General features: G+C 35.7%; 2 protein-coding genes across 2 annotated transcripts in view; one reads left to right on the top strand and one right to left on the bottom strand.

The window, feature by feature from the left end:
• Positions 1-20,465, top strand: part of cactin (cactin, spliceosome C complex subunit) — a 282,033-nt gene that overhangs the window by 224,263 nt on the left and 37,305 nt on the right. The window lies entirely within an intron of this gene.
• Positions 8,631-20,465, bottom strand: part of Coa8 (Cytochrome c oxidase assembly factor 8) — a 100,070-nt gene continuing 88,235 nt past the window's right edge. Inside the window, exon 2 of the mRNA XM_067782148.1 lies at positions 8,631-9,311. Within this exon, the coding sequence (XP_067638249.1) occupies positions 9,093-9,311 (219 nt within the window). The 3' untranslated portion in view covers positions 8,631-9,092. The remainder of the gene's footprint in view (positions 9,312-20,465) is intronic.

Here is a 20,465-nt window from a genome sequence, read left to right as displayed (position 1 = left end):
AACCTTACTACCAGTATCGAACAGAGCTTCGCACTTTAAATCATCAATGCTTATTTGCTTTCGCATAATATCGTTCTTAGCACTCACTATGTTTACATTTTTTGACACTGTGGCTTTTTTAACTGAACAATCTTTAGCTATGTGCCCAAATTTCTGACACTCAAAACATTTAGTACCTTTTTCTTTCTTGTCACAATCTACTGATTTGTGCCCTTTCGCACCATAATTGTAGCATACAAATTCACGTTTATTATTTTTGACATAATCTTTCTTGTCGTTGTATTTTTTGTCAAATTCGTTTCTCTGAACTTTCTTTACATCTTTGTTTCTCTCGCGTATATGTTCGTAATCTTTAAGTTTTTCTTTAAACTCTTTTAAATTTTTCGCGCCGTACAAAAATGTTTTGTTCATGTTCACATCAACTAGTGATGGACGATATGGCTATTTTGAGCTATCAGTGAAAATAGATATGGCTATTTTTGAATCACGGCTATTTTTTATAGCTATAGCGATCGCTTTATTTTAACAAGCGATTCTATACAGAAGATATGATGGGCGATACAGCGATTTTGAGCTATCAGTGAATATAGATATGGCTATTTTTTACAGCTATGGCGATCGCTTTCATTTATCTTCGATAAGCGAATCTGCAATTATTTGTATACTTGGATATAAAAATTGAATGTTTAAGTTAGTTTACTGCAGTAGATTGAATGTTATACATTAATTTAATTTAGTATACAGAATATATGAACCAAAATGGGAATAAAAAGGCGAAAATATGTACCTTTTATAGTAAACTGATGTAATGTGAACTTTTAATATGTTCAGTCTCGTATTACACTCAATGAGGTGAAACTAGCTGAAATAGATGTCTATGCATCTTTGTTTTATAAATTTTGCTAATTGAAAGTGCTTTGATTTTTAAATGTAAGATGAATCAACCCGAAATAAATCTGTATATGTAAGTCCATAAAAACATGATTTATTTACTATATTATACTACACCGATGTATTCAGAAATACTCCGTATGAATTTATTCTGAAAGTTGTATTTGGCTGCATAATATTTGTATAGTAAAGTGAATCAATTTTTAATGAAAAATACAGAGGAAAAATATAGCAAATTCTTCAAACTATTATAAAAATATTCTTTAACAGAAAATTAGCCACCCACTTCAGTGCCCTAGAAATTAGCCGAAGAATTCAACCATATACAAACCATATGACAAAGTTTGAATTGCATTCTCCCAAAAAACTTAAATTTTGAGTTAATCTGTTTACAATAAGACGAGTGATGTATGTTTCTATAATTCTTTTATTTTTCCATCAAAAACACAAATTTTATAAAACTGTTAACGGCTACAGCCTAGAAGTATTAACTTATGAATACCACATGCATTAGCTTCATGTCCGAATCAGTTTTAGCAAGCGAAAAAATGCTATTGTTTCTTTGTTTAGGCCAACGTCCCATCTTATTTCTATACCCTCCTGTGTTTGCGATCCTTTTAAATTTTTATCGTATTATGTTTCTAGGCGCACAAGTGGACCAAAAACTATCTCGTATTGATAACCATCTTCATAACGCAATAGCACTTGTGATGGTTCAGTGTCTATACCTGGCTTCTCTAAATCCTGAAATGTTGCATCGATATTTTCCTTCCATAATTCCTCTAATTTGTTTATTTGTGCTGCTATTTGTCGTGCACGCCACTGCTCTTGCTCGGTAGGCACCTTAACCAACCACGACAAAAACGAACGATCAGTTATAAGTGGCTTCCATTGTTCTTGATCCCAATTCATATACATTATGTACGCCACACGAGTAAAATTTTAGTACTGTTTCTCGAAGTGGACCTTCAGAATGTAGGGTGACTTCCCTATGTTTAGCCCTCACCGAAAGTTTAACAATTTGGGATCCAGATGTGCTTCCACTCCCATTGCAAAACCATTTTTTGCAATTATTGCACATCACTTCGTCGTCGAAATTGTTGTTGCACAAGTTTGCTTTGTTCCGTTCGCTGTTTCCACAATTTCTCTGCACAAAAAGCATACTTTTTTCGCCCTTATTTACCACTATCTGTTGACGAGAAATTTTTTTCGTTGTGCACTTCTTAAGACAACTATCGCCATTTTTCGATAATAGCTGGCAAACTTTTGTAAAAGTATATTTTTTCCAATTTTCGAGAAAATTATTCCTTTTTGTGCCAATAAACTTTTTTACTCAGTCGGAAAGCAAAGCACACAGATGAGTAGTGATGAACGATATTTCACTATCGATGATTGCATCCCCGCTATATTAGTAATAGAATTTCATGCTAAAGGAAAATCGCCAATCGCTATAATCGATATTGGCGATATTCTGCCAGAGGTGATTGCCATTCAAAAGAATCGAATGAAGGAAAATCGCCAATCACTGATATTTTTGGATTGCAATAGCTATAGCTATTAGCGATTTGTCAATAGCGGCGATGCAATCACCAATAGCGAAATATCGTTCCATCACTAACATCAACTATTCCGTCAATAACGTATTGCATAAGTGCACGGTCTTCGATATTACCACGCGCAGCAATTTCTTTCATGTTAAAAAAATATTCTTGCGCACTTTCAGTTTCTTTCATTGTCTTGCTCACAAGCAATTTTTGTAATTTTGCACTATTGGTTACTGTTTTAAATTCATCAAGTAGACTAGACTTTAATTTTGCCCACGAAGTTATACCTCTTTCACTTGATACAAACAATTTTGCTATTCCTTAAAACGACTTTTTTGCAAATACGAATTTCTGAAATTCGTCCCAATACATAATTGAAGCAGTTTCTTCAAATTCTTCAACCCACACTTCTATTGGTAATTTTTCAGTACCATCAAATGTTCTTACTGAATCTTCGATGTCTCTAAAATTTATAGCAAACCGTGACATTTGTGTTGTAATGTTTTTTGCCACGTCTGTATTTACATTTGTTTCATTCTCGTTAGCAAATGACATAAAGCAATCGTCGTTTTCATTTCTTCTTTTGTTTGTTACTATCGTAGAATTTGCTCATTTTCAACTTCGTCGTTACTCTTTAAACTTGCAACTTCGCTAGCTTCGTCTGTGCTTGCGTCGCCGCCGGCTCTGCCGCCATCATCGTCTGCGTCGTTATCAACATCGTCGCACAGTGTTTCGTGTAGAACAAGCTAGCTGAACAAAAACAAAGAAAAGTGTAATGAGAAATGAAAGAAAACAAACAAAATAACGGGATTTCTGCTTTTTTTTGATATTTTTGCTCATATATATTGAGTAATTGAAGTAAGAAGGCAGGAGTGACCGTAAAATGCATTGATTAATTTGCAAAATTCTTGTTGAATATTAAGCTTCATATTTCTTTTAAGTGAACACTTTTATATAATTTTTTTGATGCATTCTAAGCCCGAAGGTAAGTAAAATTTTTTAATAGTAATTCTTTCGCAATTAGAGTATTTTCAATATATTTAGCATTCCGTTATTAATAAGAAAAGGTATTTTTCTCTATATTTTTAATTTTAGGGACAAAAAAGTTACATACATCCGCGGACATCCGGGCTAAATTTTACATATGTTATAGTCGGAAGTATTCTCTAATAGTAGAAAGAAAAACCATTGCGAATTCTTTGCACATCTATTTAAATTTTTTTTTTTTTTGTAGATTTTGTTATCTCCACATATAAAATAGGATGTATGTACGTACTAGCTCCGACGAGATATTTGAACCTTTAAAGCTGATCTACAAACGGCAAAACCAATTTCCAGGTACAGGGAACAAACAAGTAGCCATAAAACACACAAAAATAAACGCGCAAGGTCAACCAGAGCACACCAAAAGCAAAAAGGAGAAGATCACTGACTTCAACCTGCCACATCCTACCGCACCAGTCACCAAGGCATAAAAACAGGTACATACAAAACAATCCTAATGCAGGTATAACCACACAGGAACGCTACACAAAACAACCCCATTTGGTAGCATCTACGCCAATACCTGAATGTAATATAAATACTGCACAACTGATAACAAATCAGAACGATCAACGACACTTAAGATGGCAGCACAACAATCATCAGCTATTCACCCTGTCGGAAAACCAAAAACACAAAGCAGTTTATTTTAATAATTTGGGAAAAATTTAAACAACGTGACATCAGGACGGACAAGGCGACAGCTGTTTCGATTATACCTTGTAAATCTCTTCAAAGCCTTTTCTCCCGGGAGTGGGAGTCGAACTCGCACCCCTACGATAGTTGAAATGGTTGTAAACGCATTCAGCTACGTCATGCCAGTTGTGAAGTCTTTCCCAATTGCCTTCTTTTTGCATATTTTAATCTTTTACACATTGCATACTTCGTATGCAATTATGTGTTAAAGCTATGCTTGGTACGGCGGTTTTCAAAGAAACTTTGGTTTTGTTGCTGTTTTCGTTCTATTTATAGAACTACAACGAATTAACCAATTTTGTCTGTTTGTATGATTTTTAATAATCGGGGATTGCCCATATTGCTTTTTTTTAAATGTATGAAAACATTTATTTGAAGCAATTTTTTAATTTTATAATTTATTTTAATAATTTGGGAAAAATTTAAACAACGTGACATCAGGACGGACAAGGCGACAGCTGTTTCGATTATACCTTGTAAATCTCTTCAAAGCCTTTTCTCCCGGGAGTGGGAGTCGAACTCGCACCCCTACGATAGTTGAAATGGTTGTAAACGCATTCAGCTACGTCATGCCTGTTGTGAAGTCTTTCCCAATTGCCTTCTTTTTGCATATTTTAATCTTTTACACATTGCATACTTCGTATGCAATTATGTGTTAAAGCTATGCTTGGTACGGCGGTTTTCAAAGAAACTTTGGTTTTGTTGCTGTTTTCGTTCTATTTATAGAACTACAACGAATTAACCAATTTTGTCTGTTTGTATGATTTTTAATAATCGGGGATTGCCCATATTGCTTTTTTTAAATGTATGAAAACATTTATTTGAAGCAATTTTTTAATTTTATAATTTATTTTAATAATTTGGGAAAAATTTTTCCCCAATCCCCGATTATTAAAAATCATACAAACAGACAAAATTGGTTAATTCGTTGTAGTTCTATAAATAGAACGAAAACAGCAACAAAACCAAAGTTTCTTTGAAAACCGCCGTACCAAGCATAGCTTTAACACATAATTGCATACGAAGTATGCAATGTGTAAAAGATTAAAATATGCAAAAAGAAGGCAATTGGGAAAGACTTCACAACAGGCATGACGTAGCTGAATGCGTTTACAACCATTTCAACTATCGTAGGGGTGCGAGTTCGACTCCCACTCCCGGGAGAAAAGGCTTTGAAGAGATTTACAAGGTATAATCGAAACAGCTGTCGCCTTGTCCGTCCTGATGTCACGTTGTTTAAATTTTTCCCAAATTATTAAAATAAATTATAAAATTAAAAAATTGCTTCAAATAAATGTTTTCATACATTTAAAAAAAGCAATATGGGCAATCCCCGATTATTAAAAATCATACAAAGCAGTTTAGTTATAATCGTACCAAGAACGGATTTTTTTGACATTTGGGTTCAACATTCGAAGGAAACCAGATATAAAGAATTATTGAGTTTTGTTGTACTTAAGTACGATTTAAGCGAAGCAGCCGAGTATTCGATAAAAAGTTTAAGCTTACAAATATCGGCATATTCGTCGAATCTGGATCAAAATTGGAACACTTCTGGAAGACATAAGGAGCGATTTTTGAATAAAAACTCGGAGTGGCTTTCGAGTCCAGACTTCACATTTACAATAACGGTGGATTCAAAGTTGCCATCAGACCAACCAACCACTTCTTCAGGTAACCCCGACCCCGGAAAACGAAAGAAGGACTTTGTTAGCTGCAGTGAAAAAACCAAACGGCGTCGAGTGGATGACCTCTTGCAGTCTAGAAGTCCTGGTGAGTTACTTTATGCGGCAGAAGTATCAACGCGTATGTCCGGCAACAGAAATGTTGCTAACATTATAAAAAAAATCACAGGAAACCACTCAAATATCCGGCAAAAAGATGGCATGTGAGCCAGATGCAAGATAATTAAGCAATGTAGAAGCTTTAGCATACTACGTAGATAGCAAGTCGACGACTCATGGGTACAAAACGACTTGGAAGTGGAGCATCAAGGCAGGCCATAAGGTTTATCCATCATTTTATAGTCGAAGAAAAGCTAAGGCAAATGAAATTGATGTGGGTGAAACACGTGCGGAAATTAAAGTCCAGTCCGTATTAGATAAAACTGTTGAGCGTTTAGTTTTAGCAAATCAAGAAGTTTTTGTTAGTTTATTACCTACAAACTTGACGTATACTTTAATCAGCAAGTGGGGTTGCGATGGAAGCTCTGGCCCTAGCACATATAAGCAAAAGTTTACATGCAGTTCTGACAATGATAAGTTTTTGTTTATATTTTCTTTCGTTCCTCTTCAATTACAGGATGAAAAAGGTAACATTGTTTGGCAGAATCCTCGACCTTCTTCTACCAATTAAATTTATTTTTTCTAAAGAAACAAAAGATTTTATTCTTTTTGAAACGAACAAAGTTTTAGAGGAGATAAGTGCGTTGTTGCCCACAAAGTACATGCTCGAAGAATACAAAGTTTCCGTAAATCACAATATGCTTCTTACAATGATTGATAGAAAAGTTTGCAATGCTTTGACTGAAACTTCTTCCGCACAAAAGTGTTATATTTGTGGTGCCACTCCAAAAGATATGAATAATGAGTTACGGGACTTTACGCCTAACCTAGATAATCTTGGTTTTGGTTTGTCTACTCTCCATGCATGGATAAGATGTTTTGAATGCTTGCTTCACAAAAGTTATCGCCTCGACGTAAAAAAATGGCAGCTTAGGAATGAGGCAGATAAAGAGAGTGTAAAGCACGTTCCAAGGAAATCCAGAATAAATTTAAAAGTGTACTTGGATTGATAGTAGATAAACCAAAACCAGGTTTCGGCAATACGGGATTGGATGTAACGCTCATCAAAAGAATCGACACTCTCCTTCGCGTATTAGCATCTGCGTACAATATAAATATCCAAAGATTTGAAAAATTTGAGTTTCGAGACTAAAAAACTATATATAGATCTCTATCCATGGTTTAATATGCCTGTTACAGTTCATAAAATCTTAGTGCATAGTATTGATATTATAAAATCAGCAATTTTACCTATTGGTCAACTTTCTGAGGAAGCCCGTAACAAAGATTTGAGACGATTCAGGGACGATAACACACAAAAGCAGTCGCGTGAAGCCACGAATAGAGATCTTATGAATATGTTGCTTATAATATCGGATCCTTTAGTTAACATTTTTTGGGAGATACCTAAGAAAAAATTTAAATGTCTGACTTCAGAAGTCTTAAATGTACTGTCCCCCGATAATGTTGAGGAGTCAAAAAATACCCCAGTTGTTTCAAGCTTTCACAGTAGTGTTGCTGATGCTCATGACTATTCCACAAGTGACTCATCGAATGAAAGTGATGATAGCGAATAATAACATAATTATAAAAGATAATCTACCCTATAACTTTTTGTTGGATCAGGTTTTATTTAATTTAAATCTATTGTCTTTTCTACTTTGTATGATACTTTACTTTTAAGTGTTTGTAATAAGTAATTTTCACATAATTAATTTAATTATTTACATTGTTATTATTATTATTGTAATTCACTTTTACATTCCTGACTGGTACTATAAAATAATTTTGTAAAAATTGTAGTGCCAGGATAAATACTCAAATAAATAAAAAATATGTATGTACATATGTATGTACAATTCTTACAATTTTCGCTTTTGCAAATTTATTTTAACTAATTTCCAATAGGAAAATGTGTCACGATCTATAACAAAAACTAAATTATATTTAAAAAATGTTTGAAAAATTCGACGAATTTTCATAAAAAATTTTAATTTTTTTTCGGAATTTTTAAAAATTTTTAGAGTATTGAGATTTGTAGTCCATTCAATTTAAGTACAATAAAGTAATATTCTTAAGTTCTTTAAATTTTTTTCGCCCTATGTCACTTATTCACGTGATTTACTGTATATGAAATAAGCAAACGTATGCATATGAAGTAAAATTTTGAAAAAAAAAAATAAAAAAAAGAAAATATGGCTGAAAAAAATGACGTAGTTGTAATAAATGACTGCATATGAAACGGAAAATCTCATAAAATAATTTTGTCCAGCTAGCTTGTTCTACACGAAACACTGTGCGTCGTCGTCGTCATCAACACTTGCGCACAACAAGCGTCCCTTTTGAAGATTTTCAAATATATGTAGCAATAAATTTTGATGCTTGTAATTTATGCACAGAATATTCCATATTGAAGCAAGATCATTTTCACTGAGATTTTTCTCTACATATTCGGCTTTTTGTTCGTATGCCTGGTCATTGGTATCAAATAAGAAACCTTCTAATTCACGTAATCGTTTGCGGTTGCTTCGGTCACCGTCATGCTCGAACACGAATTTATGCAATGCCGTAATAGCATCTTTTCTACTACGCTTTAAATTTTCGCGAACATTCTCATATGCACCAAGCGCTGCCATTATACCGAAATATATGTACACACACAAACACTTGATTCTTTTTGTTAAGGACGAGCCCCCAAAATGTAGGTTTAGCTTTTACAGCTGGTTTTATTAAATATTTATTATTAAATATGATTATATTGAATGAATTAATTAAATATAATTAAAGAAAATGTATGATGATTTATTTAAAGATTTTCCTCTTCTCGCGCAGGTCGTCGTTATGAGTTTAAAACTTTTCAACCTCTCGTCTCAATTGCCTCGTTTCAACTAACTCCCTTCATTCGTGTGTGATTATATGATGTTGTTTGTATACTCGCTCGATGGAAGGCTTGCCATCCCACATAAATAAATAAATCTTGGGCCAAGCCACATATTTTTCACCAAATAATCGGATTATCGATTTATATCAAAAATAAGAGAAATGGTTCTGATTTTTTAAATGCTAATGTGTATCGTTGCCATCGGTAAAATGAATATGCATTCAACTATGATTTTAAAATATCTTAATAATTTTATTCTAATTTACTAATTTTTTTTTTAAAAAGTCGCTGGATCTGAACCATAAAAGATAGTTTCAATAGCTCAAAATTTTTGGAGTACCATAAGTAATTGTAGCGCAAATGACTCTGTTTATTTTTATCCAAAAATGACTTGTAAAATTCACTCATTTTATCTGCTGGAACATCGGCGGGATTTTCTGGCGCAAATGTATTCAGGAATTTCTTACGCTCCTAAAAAAGGAAAATATTTGTAAATACAGTTTTAAATCATAAGACATTGTATCCGTATAATTAATTACACGAATATCCCTAAGTAAAATAGGGCTGATTGCGGATTACGTATTACTAGAAGTAGCTAGCAGCAAAATGCAGGAAGACTTGAACTTGCTATACAACTGGCTTTGTAACAATAAGCTGAAACTTAATGTTAATAATTAAACCAATTCGAGCTATAAATAATGAACTCAAACATTAAGGAAGTTAAGACATCAAAGTAATTAGGGTTCAAATTGATAACAAACTAAAAGTTAATATTGATTATATAGTTGCTGAAATTGGCGAGAAAATTGATTTTTGGAAGAGGTCATCTAAATTCATTAATAGAAAATACAAGCTGAAAATGTATAAATCCATCATAGAGCCCCATTTCATACTATGCCCCACAATGTTGTTGTTGTTATAGCAGCGCTTTGCCCCACACAATAGGTGCGACCACTCACAAATTGTCACCAATATCCTCTAACGGGAGTCTAAGGAAATTTGCAGTTTCAACAGGTGTGGACCGGAGTGAGAGTTAAGAGTTTAACCTGTTACAGTATCCAGATCGAAATTGAGCTTTTCTTCTACATGTGGCTTTGTTTTCAGGTGTGACCTCTACAATAAGATGTCTGTTGGGATGCCCAGGTTTCTGGATATTCAACAGAAACTGTTAGTTCAGCATTTCATTTCCCTTCCTAATGGGGAGTACTCTCGCCTCACTGTGTAGTTGATGTTCTGGAGATATAAGACAGACCGTAGCGATTCTGAGAGCAGTGTTTTTTTCAGACCTGTATTTTCTTCCAGTGAACAACCCTAAGGCTTGTCGACAATATCGGGGACGCGTAGCATGCAAGCGGCCGGCCAATTGTTGTGTAAGTGGTAATAAGCGCCTCTTTGTCTTTGTCCCAATTGCTGCCGGAGAGATATTTGAGGATTTTACTATGTCTCTGTCCAAAATCTAGGTCCTGATCCAACGTCACACCCAATATTTTTGGGTTTAACAGTCGGTAGTGTAATGCCGTCAACGTGGATGCCCAATATGGTCGACATTTGCCATGTCCATGTTGTAAATAAGTTCGCCGATGATTTGGTCGGTGAAAATGTCAGGTTTGGCGAGGCGAAAAAAACTGGAGAGATCAGGAGATTGTTGTTTATTTTATTACATCGCGCGTTTTATTGTAAACAGATATAGAGCAAAGTTTAATATTGTAGGGAAAACGCAAACAAAATTTTACTTTTTCAAAGAGTTCTATTATGAAAATGAGATTCAAGGTAATATTTATCCCCTATTCTTGTCTTTCTGAGTATTCTATTTATGTCACCAAAATATTGTCAGTTGGTGTGTCATAAAATCTAAAAGTCAAAACTTTCAGTTGAATCAGCTTACAATAAAACCACAATAGCAATGGCAATAGTGCATCGGCATTTTTATATTTCACCGCCATCATTGAAAGAAGAAGTGAAAGAAGACGGACGTGTTTTTATTTGATCCGTGTCAGTTTTTATTTTCATGCGCAATTGGGCTTTTAATTTTTAATCTGAATTGTTAAATAAACTCGTTGATGAGGAAAAAATATAAAATCCAAAATGGAATTTGTGAAGACAGTGACTTTGTCAACAAATTTTTATGAAAAAGTGGTGGCGGATTAGGCAAAATACCGCTGTCTGAATGCAAAGAATGCTTGGTAAAACTAGTGCAAATAGACGATGCGATTTCATGTTCGGGTGGATGTGGATCTTTTTTCTGCATAAAATGCAGCAACATGAAAAGAACAGAAATTAAACGATTGAGTGAAAATGCTAATTTAAAGTGGTTTTGCCATCAATGCTCGGTATGTGATACTAATACCAAATTTATTGAAATAAAACATTTGATACAAAGTTGTGATCAAAAGAGACTAGGAAAGACGGAAATGAAGGATATAATTGAAGAAACATTATTGCACAAAATACAGCAGTTGAAAGTTAGTCTGACGACTGATTTCAATTCACTGCTTGAACATAATGTAGAAATTAAAATTAATCAAATGAGAAAAGATATTCTGTCTGAGTTATCACAAACAATAGAAAATAATACGGAAAAATTAAATGAAGTTTTGGCGGGTACCAGCCTAAACAACAACACAAATGTAAACAAAAAAATTACATATCCACAAGCAGCCTCACAATGTGAAAATAGGATTGTTATTAAACCGAAAGACAAAGCAAAGAAAAATAAACACACCAAAGTAGCGCTTAAAACAGTCATCGAGCCAACCGAATGTCATGTCACAGCAGTAAAAGTGATCAGCAACGGTGGGATAGTAGTGCAATGCAAGAATAAGGGATCATGCGCACTATTGCAGAAAAAGATAGCTGAACAAATTGGGAATGAATACGATAAGGAAAAAACAAAAGATAAGAGAGAGATTAAGAACATATTTAAAGTTATTGGTTTAACTGAGAGGCTTAGTAGTGAGCGATTGATAGAATGTATTACAAAACAAAATAGCATATGTGAGGGTAAACAATTCAAAGTTGAAAAGGTTTTTGAAAATTTCAGCCGAAGAGAAGAATGTTTCAATGCTCTTGTTGAAACAGATATAGAAACATACGAAAATATCATTACACAAAAGAGAATTAATGTAGAATGGGACTCTTGCATAATTACTGATTATGAAAGAGTATTCAGATGCTTTAAATGTTTGGGATTTAATCATAAGGCGGTTGAATGTATCAATAAAAAAGCATGTAGTAGATGTGGAGGCATTCACGATTTCAGAGATTGTGTATCAGATGTATATAGTTGTGTAACCTGTTGTGAGCTAGTCCAGAAAAAATTGATAGACTGATGTACACCATGCTGCGTTTAGTAAGGAATGCCCAGCATATAAAAGATATATTCAAAGCAAATCCAAAACTAAAAAGTAGCAATTAAATAATCTAATTTGTCTTTATCTTAATATAAATAGTATTGTAAGTAATAAAAATGAATTAGAAAGACTGATCGAGATAAAAAATTCAGCGATAGTATTTTGCGCTGAAATATGTACCACAAAAGTCGTAACAAATCAAGAGTTGAAAATAGAATCCTACAAATTAGTAAGTTGTGACTCCCATAGTAAGCATACTGGTGGCGTTCTTGTTTATGTACATGATTCAGTTGAATACTGCGTTAAACATAATAAAGAAATCGATAAAAACTTGTGGTATATTTGTATCCAATTGAAGCACTTTAACCCAAAAATTCAAGTGGGTGTGATTTATCACTCACCTAGCACAAGCGCTTCAGATTTTATAAACTATTTACGTACATAAATGATTCAAGGTTCGATTGTTGTGCTGGGAAATTAAATAAAAATACAATACAATACAAGAGGTAACGTCATTTAAAGACATCGTAACAAAGGCACTTGCGTTAGAAGCAGCCAAAAGTGATTCAAAAGAACTCTCACAAAAATCAAATCAACCAACATCTGGTGAAATCAATAAAGTTCCAGATATAAAAACAACTTCCCTTCTCAAAAATCGAATCAAAGCAAAAATAGTATATATTACAAAACATTATGTATCGATGGGCTGTGCTTAAGGTGCGGCAAAAATGATCATTACGCAAAAAAAATTCATTAGCAAACGTCATAAACTCAAATGTTCTGAATGTAGCAAAACTAGCCATCTGGCCAAAGTTTGTTCAAAATCACGTATGAACAATAAGTCAAATGCTAAATCAACCAATCGAATTGATATCTTTCAAAACGGAGTTTTGGCGATCAAAACTATCCAAGATATTAACCAAACCAGTACACAGAATTTAGATAGGTTCTTTGTCACAGTTAAAATCGAAGGCAAACCCATAGAATTTGAAATCGACACAGGGTCAGGCTACACATTCTTGCCAAGAGATATATTTTCGAATTTACATATTAATGTACCTGGCATTTCGGTCTTATACAAAAGATATTTTTGTCCCCGATGGGATAATTGTGGTACAAGGGGAAAATCAGAGCTGTAAAAGTGTGCAATCATTTGAAATTTTAAATCATTAATTTAAGAATGCTTGCTCTTCATTCGTTCATTCCTTGTTAAGGAATGTGTCTTAAAAGTAAACCCATTCTTCATTCGGTAGTGGAAGAAAAGAATGCATTCCTGAACTCATTCGAAGAAAGAATGAAGTTATTGAATGAAACACAAACATTTTTCAACACAGAATAAGCATTCAAATGAATGCAGCCTTTGCTGCGTGTGCACACACTTTTCTAGTACCAATCAATTATGAATAATGTCGTACATGCACAAAACCCTCTCAAATATCACATGGTTGCATTTAATTAAAGCCACTTCACAATATCAACACAAAAACTTAATTATTGTCCGTGATGACCAGTTTATTCGTTATTTAAATCATAATAAAGCACAAAGAAGTTAACTGAAAAATATTTTTATTGAACTTTTCCTAAAAATTTAATAATAAAAAAAAGCAAATGACAAATATTTCAACATCTCTGTTCCGAAAATTGTCATCTTTTCAAATAAGTGTTGCCAATGTGCAACATAAAAGGTACTTGCATGAAAAAGTACTAACCTACATTTGAACGTCCTCAATTGGTGATTAAACAATTGAAGAAAAGCAATTCAATAAAAAACGCTCTCCTTCATATATCCTTCTTAGCGGTATATGGTCAAATACTGTTTCTATACTGGTTTGTGGGTTTGCAAATTGTAATAGCATTGCACTGCCGCTGTAACATCTAGCGAACCGACATGGTATATTACAAATTACAATCAACTAACCTAGGCTCTATTGGTAGTTGTAGCTTTTTTGATAGCAAAGAAAATTGACTTTGAACACAAAACTTCTCAAGTAAGATAGAATTCAACCATCCAAAGCAATTCCAATCTTTTACCAATGCCGTGGAAATGGGCATATAGACTAATGGTCCTTCTCAATCACTCGGGTCCTATATTTATACCCCGTCGAAAAAACTGTAGTCCGATGGAGCCAATCTCTTTGTGGGGAGGGAAATTAATAAGCACAGCTTCTACCAATTTTTGTGGCCCAGATGAAGGAAAACAGGGAAGGTGACTGAGGTGAATAGAAAAAGCCAGAATCGCTGTAGGACGATGCCATGGAAATAGACATAATTAGGAAGCTCCAACGAAATCGCCGATAAACCTATGCACTATGACTTAAACTCAAGTATCTGTTTTTGTTATATGATCGACAAAAAATAACAATTTACTCTATTTGGTAAATGCATAATGTGTTCATTTACATAATCCATTTTACAATAATAGCAAAATAAGTAGGACATATAGTAACATTTTGACACATAGCAAGAAAGCAACAGATTGTCCTTGCGAAGTTTCAGCAAAATTCGACTATATCTTCATGTTTTTGGAATACTTTACATAATTAAGAGCCCTATGCTTTTATATAAGCAAGTTATCCGCGAGATATACTAAAACGGGAACCAGTCAAGCCACAAGAGCCTAAAATTTTTTTTATCTTACACGATTAATGAAAGAAAAATCAAGCCAATTATGATGTATACAAAATCTGCTATGATGTACTATTTCTTGAATGTCTTATGTTTGGACACCATGAAGCTGATTTAAGACGTTCTAGTTTTATAATAAACTACTTGAATAATTAGAAGGGGCTATTAATTCTATTGACCAGTTTTAAGCCTTTTTTGCTTTCCAAGGCAGTCGGTTCTATGTACCGGAGCGACTCGGGATTTTTCCCGACCAAGGACTGTCATTTCAGTGTAACCCCATTTAATTTGTTGCGTCCCTCCTACAAATTGTCATCCTCTCAGCAACTCCTTGCAGCGGGACTGCTCCATATTCTCTTGCTCCGGGAAGGTATGGAACCCAATCCGGGGCCGTCTGCTGACCACGGTCATGAGAAATGGTTTTGCTGCATCTGCCGGAAAAGAATATTTTTAGGACGGTCATACTCTTGTCAGTGTGTCTGGTGTAAGGGATGGTTGCATCGGACAGGTTGTTCTGGGCTAGATCCCAAAACCAGACGTCCACGTAAATTGTTTAAATCTTTTGTGGCTCCTTGCTGTTCACGCCCTAGGACGTCCCGTAGTCTGCGCGAGATCTTTCTGCCGAAATATATAATACATTCTACGGTCGACAAAGATAGATGGAGGGCCAAGAGACACACACATAAACATAAATTAAGCGCGTCACCAATTACCATCACCGCCAAAGAGGTTGAAGATGCCATCGGTCATGCCAAACCATCCAAAGCAGTGGGCCCAGACGGCATAGCCATGCCGATGCTTAAAAGCCTAGGGAAAGAGGGTTTCAAATATTTAGCACATGTCTTCAACCTGTCTCTTTCCACCTTTGTCATTCCCGAAAAATGGAAAATGGGCAAGGTGGTCCCGCTACTAAAGCCTGGGAAACCAGCTAACATAGGAGAGTCATATCGCCCGATATCTCTCCTATCGCCAGAAGCCAAGATGCTTAAAGCCATTTTGCTCCCCTACTTCAAAGCAAATTTGCAGCTAGCCTGTCATCAGCATGGCTTCAGAAACCTCCATAGCACCACCACCGCGCTAAATGCCATTAGCACCCAGATAAATTGCGGTTTAAATCAATACCCCCATCATCGAACAGTACTCGTAGCGCTAGACCTATCAAAAGCTTTTGATACGGTCAACCATGGCACGTTACTGCAATACCTGGAGGGGTCTACCCTTCCCCCATGTCTTAAAAGGTGGACCGCAAATTATCTGGGTGGTCGGCAGGCATCGGTGCAATTTATAAACGAAACATCAAAACCAAGAAGAATTAAACAAGGAGTGCCACAGGGTGGTGTCCTATCCTCACTTTGTCTACATATCTATGCTACCTTCGCCACCAGAAGGAGTTACTATCGCTTCCTACGCCGATGACTGCACAATAATGGCCACAGGCCCAAGCCCAAAGATCGATGAGCTTTGCAACAGAATAAACGGCTGCCTCCCTGATCTCTCCAGCTTTTCGCCTCGCGAAACCTGGCATTATCACCGACTAAATCCTCCGCGACCTTATTTACAACATGGACGTCCCAAATGTCGATTTTGAACATCCACATCGATGGCACTACGCTACCGACTGTCCTACACGCCAAAATCTTGGGTGTGACGTTTGATCAGGATCTACATTTTGGTGAGCATTCAGCCGCAATTGTACCTAAAATCCAGAGCCGTAAAAAAATTCTGTTGTTGTTGTTGTAGCAATGTTTCTCCTCACCTAATAGCTGCGACCGATCACAAATTGTCATCAATATCCTCTAACGGGAGTCCAAGGAAACTTGCTGTTTCGACAGGGGTGGACCATAATGAATGAGGTGTTAGAGGCGTTGGTTCCACATTACAATTAAAGAGATGGTTGGTGTCATGTGGGGACACATTGCAAGCGGGGCATACATTTTGTATGTCGGGGTTGATTCTGGATATGTAAGAGTTTAACCTGTTACAGTATCCAGAACGAAGTTGAGCCAGAGTGACTCCCGTTTCCCTGGGGAGTATGCGTTCCTCTTCCGCAAGATTTGGGTACTGTTCCCAAGTACTGGATTCACCGGGCAATTCCCGGCATAAAGGTCCGACGTCTGTTTGTGGATGATTTGATCGGGGATTGCCCGTATTGCTTTTTTTTATTTTTTTAAATGTATGAAAACATTTATTTGAAGCAATTTTTAATTTTATAATTTATTTAATAATTTGGGAAAAATTTAAACAACGTGACATCAGGACGGAAAAGGCGACAGCTGTCAAAGCTATGCTTGTTGGTACGGCGGTTTTCAAAGCTTTGGTATTTGTTGCTGTTTTTTGTTCTATTTATAGAACTACAACTGTTTAGGCCACAGGCCTAAATATATCTCCCCCCCCCCCCCCCCCCTCGTAACATAACTTTCTTTGTTTATTTTCCTTCGTTACTACCACCCTCATATTCTTGTGATCACTATACACACAGGCATGTGTGAGTGGTGGTACGGATGTATCTTAGATTTTTACCGCTGTGAGCCCGCGGTACAGCAACTTGGTTGCCGGGAAACTCGACGAAGGAGCTGTATCGTGGGTTCATCGGCTCATGTGGAAAAGAGTCTCGTCCTCTTTTGATCCAGCAGCCAGCAAAGGTACACGTAATCACACGTTCACGTAAGTGCAAATTTTCATAATTATTATTACATATATATCATTTTCCACAACATTTGTTAAACCATTTCTTAACACTTGTTGTATTTATATAAATAAAAGCACACTGTGAATTCCTTTTTATTAATACGAAACCCTTTTGATGTTTTTATTTTCTTCCTCTTTTTTCGCCTTAACTAATCTTTAACAAATACGTGGGTGCGCGCCGTTGCCACCACGCATTTGTCCAACAACGAATTAACCAATTTTGTCTGTTTGTATGATTCGATCGGGGATTGCCCGTATTGCTTTTTTTTTCAATGTATGAAAACATTTATTTCAAGCAATTTTTAATTTTATAATTTATTTAATAATTTGGGAAAAATTTAAACAACGTGACATCAGGACGGACAAGGCGACAGCTGTTTCGATTATACCTTGTAAATCTCTTCAAAGCCTTTTCTCCCGGGATGGGAGTCGAACCCGCACTCCTACGATAGTTGAAATGGTTACAAAGGCATTCAGCTACGTCATGCCTTAGTTGTTGTAAAGTTTTTTCCAATTGCGTTCTTTTGCATATTTTAATCTTTTACACATTGCATACTTCGTATGCAATTATGTGTCAAAGCTATGCTTGTTGGTACGGCGGTTTTCAAAGAAACTTTGGTATTTGTTGCCGTTTTTTGTTCTATTTATAGAATTACAACGAATTAACAAATTTTGTCTGTTTGTATGATCTGATCGGGGATTGCCCGTATTGCCTTTTTTTTAAATGTATGAAAAACATTTATTTCAAGCAATTTTTAATTTTATAATTTATTTAATAATTTGGGAAAAATTTAAACCAACGTGACATCAGGACGGACAAGGCGACAGCTGTTTCGATTATACCTTGTAAATCTCTTCAAAGCCTTTTCTCCCGGGAGTGGGAGTCGAACCCGCACTCCTACGATAGGTGAAATGGTTACAAACGCATTCTGCTACGTCATGCCTTAGTTGTTGTAAAGTTTTTCCCAATTGCCTTCTTTTGCATATTTTAATCTTTTACACATTGCATACTTCGTATGCAATTATGTGTCAAAGCTATGCTTGTTGATACGGCGGTTTTCAAAGCTTTGGTATTTGTTGCTGTTTTTTGTTCTATTTATAGAACTACAACTGTTTAGGACACAGGCCTAAATATATCTCTCTCCCCCCCCCCCCCCCCCCCCCCCCCTCGTAACATAACTTTCTTGGTTTATTTTCCTTCGTTACTACCACCCTCATATTCTTGTGATCACTATACACACAGGCATGTGTGAGTGGTGGTACGGATGTATCTTAGATTTTTACCGCTGTGAGCCCGCGGTACAGCAACTTGGTTGCCGGGAAACCCAACGAAGGAGCTGTATCGTGGGTTCATCGGCTCATGTGGAAAAGAGTCCCGTCCTCTTTTGATCCAGCAGCCAGCAAAGGTACACGTAATCACACGTTCACGTAAGTGCAAATTTTCATAATTATTATTACATATATATCATTTTCCACAACATTTGTTAAACCATTTCTTAACACTTGTTGTATTTATATAAGTAAAAGCACACTGTGAATTCCTTTTTATTAATACGAAACCCTTTTGATGTTTTTATTTTCTTCCTCTTTTTTCGCCTTAACTAATCTTTAACAAATACGTGGGTGCGCGCCGTTGCCACCACGCATTTGTCCAACAACGAATTAACCAATTTTGTCTTTTTGTATGATTTGATCGGGGATTGCCCGTATTGCTTTTTTTTTCAATGTATGAAAACATTTATTTGAAGCAATTTTTAATTTTATAATTTATTTAACAATTTGGGAAACATTTAAACAACGTGACATCAGGAAGGACAAGGCGACAGCTGTTTCGATTATACCTTGTAAATCTCTTCAAAGCCTTTTCTCCCGGGATGGGAGTCGAACCCGCACTCCTACGATAGTTGAAATGGTTACAAAGGCATTCAGCTACGTCATGCCTTACTTGTTGTAAAGTTTTTCCCAATTGCGTTCTTTTGCATATTTTAATCTTTTACACATTGCATACTTCGTATGCAATTATGTGTCAAAGCTATGCTTGTTGGTATGGCGGTTTTCAGAGAAACTTTGGTATTTGTTGCTGTTTTTTGTTCTATTTATAGAACTAAAACTGTTTAGGCCACAGGCCTAAATATATCTCCCCCCCCCCCCCCCCCCCCGTAACATAACTTTCTTGGTTTATTTTCCTTCGTTACTACCACCCTCATATTCTTGTGATCACTATACACACAGGCATGTGTGAGTGGTGGTACGGATGTATCTTAGATTTTTACCGCTGTGAGCCCGCGGTACAGCAACTTGGTTGCCGGGAAACTCAACGAAGGAGCTGTATCGTGGGTTCATCGGCTCATGTGGAAAAGAGTCTCGTCCTCTTTTGATCCAGCAGCCAGCAAAGGTACACGTAATCACACGTTCACGTAAGTGCAAATTTTCATAATTATTATTACATATATATCATTTTCCACAACATTTGTTAAACCATTTCTTAACACTTGTTGTATTTATATAAATAAAAGCACACTGTGAATTCCTTTTTATTAATACGAAACCCTTTTGGTGTTTTTATTTTCTTCCTCTTTTTTCGCCTTAACTAATCTTTAACAAATACGTGGGTGCGCGCCGTTGCCACCACGCATTTGTCCAACAACGAATTAACCTATTTGTCTGTTTGTATGATTTGATCGGGGATTGCCCGTATTGCTTTTTTTTTTTAAATGTATGAAAACATTTATTTGAAGCAATTTTTAATTTTATACTTTATTTAATAATTTGGGAAACATTTAAACAACGTGACATCAGGAAGGACAAGGCGACAGCTGTTTCGATTATACCTTGTAAATCTCTTCAAAGCCTTTTCTCCCGGGATGGGAGTCGAACCCGCACTCCTACGATAGTTGAAATGGTTACAAAGGCATTCAGCTACGTCATGCCTTAGTTGTTGTAAAGTTTTTCCCAATTGCCTTCT

This window comes from Eurosta solidaginis, chromosome 4, assembly GCF_040869045.1.
Source record: "Eurosta solidaginis isolate ZX-2024a chromosome 4, ASM4086904v1, whole genome shotgun sequence".
Lineage (NCBI taxonomy): Eukaryota > Metazoa > Arthropoda > Insecta > Diptera > Tephritidae > Eurosta > Eurosta solidaginis.
Note: the sequence above shows the minus strand (reverse complement) of the source record. Positions and strands in the feature narration are given on the sequence as shown.